Below are 10,842 nucleotides of genomic sequence, written 5' to 3'. Positions count from 1 at the left end.
GAGAAATCCAACATTTGCTTTATTGTATTTTTGGCGTCGGCAGAACAACAGATTCCGTCTGAAAACTGGTCATTATCTATGATTGCATTGGTCATATCGGCGGCATAAGCACCGGCATTAGTTGACTGCGATATGGTTCTCCTGCGGTTCACGTTTACGTTGACCAGACTGCCGCTGTAGAATATGTCCTTCTGGTACATGATACCGCTGCCGGTACCGCCGTTCGCCGACGGCTTCAGGTTCTGGCTGGCATAGCACACCTCGTTCCGCTGCCGATTGTTGAGCCGACAGCTGAGCCGGCCGGCGGACGCGGCGATCAGCTCGGGCTGGCTGAGCGTGAACCGCGACTGCCTGTCCAGTTCGTTGCCGAACGACGCGGCCGCCGCGTCGGCCGTCCCGTTGGACTTGTCCGCGGCCGAGCCGCCTTTGCCGGTCCGCCTGTCGTCCGACAGCAGCAGCGCGTCGTTGCCCGCGCCCCGCCACTCGTCGTCGTCATCCGAGTTGGGTATGTGCTCGTACGACCGGGTGGCCGCCGCGTCCACGCTACCGTCGCCGCCGCCGACGCTGTTGTTCAGCGGCTGGCTCTCGGCCGCCGGCGGTTCGATGATGTTCAGCACGACCGTGGTGGTCGCGGCCCCGTTCGTCAGCGCCGGCTTCTCGCCGCCGTCGTCGTCGCCGTCGCTGTCGCCCGCGGCCACGGTGCCGAGCGGTCGGAACAGCATGCCGAACAGCGTGCACAGCAGCACCAGGCCCGATATGACGGCCACGGTGATCTTCCAGCCGTACCCTTTCACCAGGTGGTCGACCAGCGGCGAGAAAATGAACGTGCCCAGCCCGGAACCGCACACCGCGATGCCGGTGGCCAGCGACCGGTACTTGTCGAAATAGCACGTCACGCTCACGATGGCTGGCAGATAGATCATGCCGAAGCCCAGACCTGCGAACACGAGTTGCGTAATAAATCATACGGACGGACGTAATATTAAAACATGGTTATAACGACTCGGGGAAGTAGGATTTGTAATGAATGATACATTATGTTATGTGAAGCTATGAGATGCGCCAATACGCGAGGTTATAAAATGATAATATATAATGCGGGATAAAATCACGAAAACGTAGTAAGCCCCGCCGTACTTTAGACAACAATACGTTTCAATCAAAATCAATACGACGTGATAAATTATCTCAAAAACGTACATCCAAATCTGGTAACAGCTGCAGGAGTTTTTAAACTAACACTTACCTAGACGCCTACGTACTGCACGACATATGTAGACGGAGACAACAGTATGTGCTTTACGCCTACTTAAGTGCACTATTACTCGTCAATTTTAATACGAGTTTGAAAAGATCCTGAATAAAAGGAATCCGCAAATTGTATGTTACTTATATTTCGTATTTTCGTGTATTTCTCTATTTCCCGTATTAATACACACACCATTACATTTAAAAAGCTCGTGGTAAGCCTCATTAGATAAAATATTTAAATAATATAGTTGGGGGCAACACAACTGAAATACCGCGTCTATTACAACGCTGATGATGGGCGGACATGATATACATCTACACGCGATAATGCGATATATATATATATATATATACCTGCAATGATCGTTATAATAATAATAATAGTAATTAATTAATTATAAAACTAATAATCGTTACAATTGTTTCCACTACATCGCGATATATATGTTGCAGTTGAAAAAGAAATCGATTGTCATTATAGATATACGCCTAGTCGATTGAGCTTAAAATACTATAATAAGTAATAACGAAGTCCGGCTCAACTATGAATATTAAATTGGTTAACATTTCCTCGTGTACCGCATAAGTACTCATATATCATTATTGTGTGACGTTTACGCGGCACATTGTCCTAAAACAAGTCATTAAATAATTTTGTACACTGTACACACATGTTTACTACCATCGGTAAATAAAATAAGTAATGCACGTTTTTTTTTTTTTTTTTTTCCTCGAGTGGGCAGCATTTGGCTGAGGTTCTCACGATTAGTGTACATAAAAAATATTGGCTATTCAGGGATAATACACTCACCGTAGTTATAAGAACAGAATACCTACTAGTATCATTATTCGGTGTTTGGTATTTGTTATTCGTTATTCGCCACCTTCCAGTGAGTGGTCGGGGTAAATTGATGGTTATCGAAATAATAATGTACGGCGCCATCGCAGAAATTAAACAACGTTATAATAGTACTTACTATACTTACATAAACATAATGCGCGCTACCGCCATCGCTCAATATCCGATTTGTTTTGTTACCATACGATCTACTAGTCCTACAAGGCTTGTACTACTACAATACGATGTTCTATTAGAATATTTTGATTTGACTATGATAACGTGAATGGGATTATTTTTGATTTCTTTGACATTTACCAACAACCAACGAGAAACCATGGATGACCCGCCGAATTATACGCAACGCTTATACATTATTTTAATACCTCATATACGTCTCGTAAGCACAACGATTGACAAATGTTTGTCAGATTTGTCAAGTATGCGAGCAAGTAATAAAAACTGGTGTTATTTAACACAACCGGTAAAACCACCGAGTATAATAAAAAGATGTGTAAATACCTACTTACCAAAATCCATCTATCACTTAAATTTAACTCACTTTACTCACTATACGCCATTTACATTTCACTATGTATACCTATCTATATGTATTATTTACGTCCGATTTTCCGTTAATGCGATGGTGTTATTATAATTTTTTTTTTTAATTACTATTTTATAGAATCTAACACATATTTTATGCTTGCACTATGTTACTATATCAAACGATGTGGATTTAATCTACAAAACCATCAGTTATACTTAGTTGTTTTTATCGTTTAAATTTAAAAGGCACTTAATTCGTTAAAACTAAATATACACAATAAGACATTGTGCAATACTATCAGCTAAACTGTTGGAAGTTGTAGTGAATGACATTTCTATATAGATAAGTTTATAATGAAACCGGCAATACTAAGCAAGTATACAATTTCTGAAAACCGCTTACATTTCATTTTATTCATTTTTGAAAAGTATTTGGACATATCCTATTCATGGTTAAGTCAATTACTCAATAAATTGGATTCATTTCGGTCCTATAACGCAATGACCTAGATAGTATTATTTTTTTTTTTTACAAAATCAAATTATCTTATTCTAAGTACAAAATTGATAATCAAAAATGTATACATCGAAATGTTTTTAAAAGTGTTATGCTTTATGTTATGGAACTGAAAACATAATAATAATCTTTTCAAAAATTTAATTGTGATTTTTCAGACATACAAGAGACTAGAAAATTAAGGGCAATATAAAATTAAATTAAATTAAGATTAAAAAAATACTGAAGAATAATCAACAATTTGAAGTTTTTCGGAAAAAGTTCACGCGTAACTTAAGTAAAGTACTGATTTAATAATTCGAACTATTGAAAATTATTAATTCAGCACTAGATTTTTTTTTGATTATTCAAACCCATTACACTCGTTCGATTGTACATCGAGTACCTGACATCATGGATTAAATGGAATCTGATATCTATAGTTCTCGTTTAATATTTAATTAAAAACGGCTTTGTCGAAAAATTCAATAGGTACATGTATTTGTAAATAAACCACCAACTCGGGACGTGACCATACTACATTAAAGAATGTATAAACAACGTATGATTTTTTTATACGAACACGGATTACAAATTTTCATAATCAAGTTCAATAAAATAATGTTATATTTAGAACCGTTTATAAAACACAATTGTGGGGCAAAAGTATAAAACGTACGTATCTACTAGTGGTATTTTTGTCAAAATTAAGTTACAACTTATGTTTAAAATAGCGGTGACTCAATTGGCGTCATCAGATTAAGTCAAAACATATTATTTCTCATTCAATAACCAATATTAAAAAAGTCAGTTGATGCAAGACGTACTGTCTGCTAAATATAAATTTTATCAAAATGAACTATTTACTGTTTGGGGCTAAATGTATTATTTACTTTATATTCTGTAGTAAAAGTTAAAAAAATGTGATATTAACGTACTAATTAGGTACATTAATTTTTTCTAAAACGTACTATTTCCATCCCGATGAAAAATGCACTATTTCTTATGTAAATGGTATAGGAAAATGTGTTGCTGGAAACCGTACTATTCGTATTTATAAAAACAATGATCTTAGATTTTTTTTGTTTTGTATAGTTACATTTTATTAAATTAGATAATTTTAATATAAGCTAAAGGTTATTTGTTTATCAAATTATCGAATTGCCAACACAAATTTAAAAAAAATTCATACATAGCTTTGATACTTTAATTATTAAGCCCACCAAAACTTTGTGTTAAGGTCTAAACAATTAAATTAAATTGAATTGTGATTATAAATGTATTAATTAATCGATGATTCATCGTAACTATTACTAGTTATTTCTACTAAGTTTGATTTAATCTACACCTAATTTATTTATATTTGTTTTGATATACCAATGTTGGAAGAGAATTATTAAAGGAAGTTGAAAATTACGAACTAGAAAATGCATATGATAAAAATAATGACCATTGAGTTATTTTATTATAATGTTTGTTTCATAATAAACGTATCATTTAACACATAATATATTTTCTATTTGTCTAGTAGACTAGCAAGTTTTTTTTTTTAATTTAAGCGTTTAAACGTAATTTATTGTTATAAATGTTAACTATATTTTAACTTATTGAAGTTTAAAGGCGTTCCTCTTTAATGTTTTATTCACTTTGTTTTTTTTTAATTTTAATATTTTAATGTTATTTCTATTTTATCTATTTAAGTCTGAAGGTGTTTCTCTTTTAATATTAATATACATTATAATGTGTATTTTTAAAACCTGCGTAATAAATAGATGCTACATGTTTTTCTAAGTGTTATATATTTTCTTAATTTAAAACATTTTAATTTAATAAATTTAATAAAGTATAAGATTATACTTAGTTAGTCAAATTTTTTAACTAAATAAATTAAATTAAATTATATTCATGAGAATACTTGATTAGTAAAAATAGAACATTTTGTACACATTTTAGTCAAACGCACTATTTGCTTTAACCAAAGCAAAATATAATATTTATTGTAAATAATACGTTTTAAATCAAACTCAAAATTTAAAAAACTTTATATAATTGAAAAAATACATTTTATAATACTTTTATGTGCAAAAATGAATTCAATAGATTTTTACACATTTTCGTGGCATTTATATCACAATAATTTAATGTACAAAAGAAAATGTGCAAAACACAAATAGTGCGCTTTGAATTGTCACCCCACAGTTACACAATTAAGCGGACATCATACAGTCACATTTTAAGCAGCATTTTTTTTTTAATTGCTGTTTACGTTAACCTTTCAGCAGGTTAGTTATAAAAATACAACATTCTTGTACTTTTATTTTATTTTTATTTTTTTTAGTTATGTTGAATTGTTATCTTATTGGCACTCACGGGTATTCATCGAAAATGTTATTATCTTTACGTTTTAGACTATTTTTGAAGTTTATTTCTATTCGAGAACAAAAAGAAATGCGACTTCATTTATAAAGGTGTACCAAGTATATAAGGTTTATATGTAAGATACACTCAAAAAAATTATTATATGTGAACAGTGTTCTTAATGTTCTAATAATGACAATGAAGATTCTGAATAATTTATTGCTTTCTTACTAAAAACTAATTGTAAAAATAAATTAAAATTTGATATAATAAGACATATTAACGTTTTAGTAAATAATTACAATAATTTAAATAAAAACAGCTTTATGAACGTGTTTTTTATTGTATTTCTACCAGTATTAGTATGTATTAGTAAATTCGAACTTTCAAAATAATAAATGTATTAATATTTTATATGTGTATGATTATTAAAACAGATTATTTATATTAATATTAGTAGATGTATCTAGCTGATTAAACTTAAACTAGGATATATAAATTATTTTTCAACAAAAATTAAGATTAAATAAAGGTTTTTTATAGGAAAAACATACTTATAATATTAGGTAATTAAAAATGTCCTTTATAGCTGTGAACGAACGACGGTAACAGAAAAATTAATAATATGCGTTAACAAAGAAATTTTACAGAACAAAGTTTAATTCTGTCTAATGCAATTTTGTACCCGAGAAAAACAATTTACATGTATAGACAAGCACACTTGTAAAAACTTCGAGAACAATTAAGTTCCCTACCGAATGAAGTCTTACCATATTACTAAATAGAGACTGACACCGATATAATTCAAAACTTGTATAAACTATAAATTACAATGAATTATTTTTGTATTATTTTATTACTTAATGATAAAAAAAAAAAATGTACTTAATAGCGGAAAAATAAAATATATCAATATTGTTGTAAGATTGTATAAAACGTGATGTATATTACATGCAAATCTAATAACTTGTCAAATTATATTGACGCTATATATTTGTAAATATGTTTCCAAACATTTTTCAAAAAATTTTCAATATTTTTTTTAGCGAATTTAAAAGTATTTATTCAACACGCTTTACGTATAATATACTTAATAAAAAAATTAGAAAACTGATGAAAATGTCAATAAGAAATCGTATTACAGTGAAACTTCTCTAAACGAAAACCTCTAATTAACGGACATTTCTCAATAACGAACAAGTCCCATTGAAATTAATAGACTGCTCGTCATTAAATTGCAAATACTCTGAAAATGGACATGGACAGATTTTGATAGTACAAGGTACTTAAATACCTATAAATAACGGACAGCTATACAGAGAAACACGTACCTATTAAATATTATTATTATTATAATAGTGACACACTCGATATTTAGTGTACAATAAAACAGTATCCACTTTACTACATTCTTTGATATCGTGATGATACTAGTGAAGTAAAATATTTTATTTTTCTATTAGTTACATGGGTAGGTTGAATTAATTTTACTGAAAACATAAATATTATACTTTTATATTTTTAGTTTTATTTTGTCAACTACTTATCGTATAAACATATATCATTATTTAAAACCAATCTAATATTAAATTAAACCTTAACGATGATAATTAAGTTTTTGAAACTCTCATCAAATTACTAGGTTAATACATTTGATACATATTGATACTTTTAAATAAAAATAAAATTATTTTAATATTTATGTAGTATATTCACGTTATTGACATATGCACGCGATAGAGCACTCCGCTATTTCCTTTTCATTTAAGTCTTACACAGACACTATACCTACGTACATATTTACATGATACGTAGGCACTTAGAAAATTGCCTTTATTAAACTCCTTAAAAACGATCAAAATCGTATCCCCTTAACGTGACAACTAAACACGTGACTACCATGCGATAGATAATACGATTTGGAACGTGTGTCGTTTAATTTGAACGGTGTAACAATACGTCGATAGTACAAAACATCACATGTGATGCATACTTCCATTTAAGGGAGATACGAAAGTGAGATAGCAATGTATAAAATCCCAGTAATTTAAAAGAGATCCCTAACCACAATTTTCAAGTTACATTCTTATAGATAAATAATTATACAATTAAATAATGAAACATAATAAAAACTAAATGTAGGTAATTAAATTATTAGAACATTCATACAAATATTTCTATTATTGAAAAAAAAGAACCAAAATATTATTTTATTTTAATACATATTAACCCAAAAACCATTTTGCGTTATTATAAAAAAAAAATTTATACAAGACCATAAAGGTAAAAATGTACACATGAGCGCATACAAATAATAACGATGAGTTGAAAATGCTATATTACATAACGTTGTAAAACCAAATACCACCCTAGAAGAACTATTCAAAAATCAAAATTCAAAACCACTCATGCAGGCTAAAACGCTTTCATAAAATTTTGTTTATACTGTAATTTATGTCTAATGTCTATATTATATGGGTAATGTATTTCATAAATACATAAATAATATTCTATTGCTATTTGCTGATGGAAATTGTGTTTAAATTTTAAATCGTTATATTTTGGAAACGTAATTTTGTACTATAGAGTTGTATTTAACCAAATTAATTACACGATCAGTGCTGTTATACTATTTTTCTTAAAAAAAAAAATAATAATTCTATTAATAATCGATCGAGTGTAATTTTATTAGTGAAAAAGTTTTAAAAAATGGTAGTCACTAAGAAAACAGTGAAAAAAAGGACAACTAAAAATAATTTTATCTGATAAATCTATCAAAAATAATTAATTTTTAATACATACCAAATATACAAATAGAACGCTGTACGTGATCATTTGAATAAATTTTAATTATATTAGCAAAACGTATTATTTATAAAATAAAAATATTTTTTAATAAACTGTGGAATAGTAGACGAACATTTTAGATGAAAAAAAACTACGAAAGGGAAAGTAGTTTAATTAAATCCCTAGAAACGTTTCAATTGATTATATGTATCAGTATATTATACATACACTAACGGACAAGGCAATCAGAAACTAACTCAGTTTTCCAAACAGCAATAATAAGTTTTAAGAGCAATAATAATTCTCTTTTGACAAACTCGAAACACAAAAGCGAAAAACATCATTAGCCACGTACCTACACAAAAACAAAAATAATACGTCATACATACCAACAAATATTTTCTGTATCACGTTGTTACATAATATTTTATTTGAGTATTACATAAATATATAAATATATAATATATAGGTACAGTGTTATTTTAAAACATCATTTTAAGTTTAAGTAATATTATCTAGTCAGAAAATATAAACTATCAGTTCTGCAAAAATAATAACAGAAGAATAGCATACATCAACAGTAGGTAGGAATAAATACTCAGAAATGCGTCTATTTCGGACAGCGTATATTAATAAAACATTCCACTTTGTTATCTAACGATGTTCAGGAAGTTTCAAATGACTGATTGACATTTAAAGCCCAAAACCATAGACTATATATTTAATTGCACGCTGAATACACAAGCAATAGATATTTTAATTTTACCCTATAAGGCCAATACATTTATATACTGTATTTTAAGATGGAAAGGTTTAAGTCTATAACAAACAATATGAAATGGATCACACTAAACATTGAATAAAATTTATGAAACGTGAAAGCACACAGCATGTAATAAACGAAAACGTCATGTATCTAATAATTGTACATGAAACAATTTTAGGTAGAAAATGGGAAATAAGTGAAAATAAATCCTTATATATTTATTTAATATAAAAATAATAAGACAATATATTAAAATATATGGATTCTCAACGCTCTGAGAGTGAACGATCGACAGTTTAAATTACAATACCGATTACATAAAAAATAAACAAAATTATACGTTACCAAGACATCATATTAAGAACTTATTTATATAGTAACTAGGTAAAATGGTCGTTAAATACTAACAATGCTCACTCCTGCTAATAATAGTCGCCCCCTGTACGCCGAATTAACATTATAAAGTAAATAATTGCACTTTAAACAGTATTTTGAATAATTATAGACATCATGTTGTAATAAATTCCGTTCATTTTGAACGAATTATTTATGGTAGAAATGTTACATGGTATTAATTGTGAAAATGTAAGTAGGTTGTAACTGTTTATTATCCCATAACTTCACTATAATAAATACTTAATAAACGACTGATCGTAAACAAATACCTACATATTAATATAACTATATATATGTATATATATTATTAATTTAATAAACGCACAAAGGTTATTTACGTACAAGAGCTAGGTGTTTAATATTAGTATACGTAGACATTAGACGTAGAGTATAAGAGCAAATTGATTATACAAACTGACATATTATTTATAATACAGGAATAAACATTGTAAATAGAATCAACAAATACATGAAAATAATTCTAATAAAGTTTTTATCACGATTACACAATAGACCAGCAACCCTGAAATGTCGCATAATAAATAGGATGCTCAGATATCCTATATTTATGACAAAGCCGTCTTGTTTTTAACCCTATGTCCCGAAAATAGACATATAATTATATGACATGTTCTAATATCCCACAATTTCTTTTATAAGGGTAAAAAATATAAAAAGCGGAAATTTACTTTAGAAAATTTGAATGAATTTTTTAGTTAGTAAAAATATTTTTTTTTCAACATTTCGAATATTTTTATGGATGAACGATAATTGCTTGCTTGTGTTTTTCCTTTATTTACTTATAACATTTTAGTTCATTATCTGATATTTAATAGGAAAATAATAAAGAACATATTATATTGAGTTCTTAAATTAATATTATGACTAATACTTGCAACGTACAGCACATAAGCACATGAAAAGTACAATATTATTTTAATTTTCTAAAAAAAAAAAAAAAATTAAAGAACAGTATAACTTTTATAATTATCTTTTTTACTAAGACCTACAGCAGTTAAACAAATGCACTTATAACACCTAACTTTTAATATAAAAAGATATCTTAAGAAAATGGTATAATTACACGTTTTGTACTTAAAAAAAAAAACAGTTAACACAATTGAATGTAAATAATATTTTAAAAAAAATATAAAATTGATTTTAAAGGTTCGTATTTAAATTTTTATTTCGAACATAATATAGTAATAATATGTACAAATAATATGGAAATTAACAAGTTTAATTAGTACAATATGTAACTCAATAAGATACCAAATACCACGTATGACTTTGGTAAGTTATGATTATACATAAAAGTTATAAAAATATAGATATTTACTGAATAAAATATTGAGTGTTTTAAAATAAATTTAAAACGATTAAATTCGTATTACAATCATA

The 10,842-nt window shown here is 29.1% G+C and overlaps 1 protein-coding gene across 2 annotated transcripts in view; it reads right to left on the bottom strand.

The window, feature by feature from the left end:
* LOC112596523 (monocarboxylate transporter 12) overlaps positions 1-10,842 on the bottom strand; it is a gene marked incomplete at its 3' end in the record, with an annotated part of 36,484 nt that continues 25,642 nt past the window's right edge. For both annotated transcript variants that reach the window (XM_025342244.1, XM_025342245.1), the window contains 1 exon segment: positions 1-937. In XM_025342244.1, coding sequence (XP_025198029.1) covers positions 1-937 — 937 coding nt within the window.

Source organism: Melanaphis sacchari, unplaced genomic scaffold (genome assembly GCF_002803265.2).
Source record: "Melanaphis sacchari strain LSU unplaced genomic scaffold, SCAv2.0 Contig32_pilon_pilon, whole genome shotgun sequence".
Taxonomy (NCBI): Eukaryota; Metazoa; Arthropoda; class Insecta; order Hemiptera; family Aphididae; genus Melanaphis; species Melanaphis sacchari.
The sequence above is the reverse complement of the archived record's forward strand: the minus strand, read 5'-3'. Positions and strand labels throughout refer to the sequence as shown.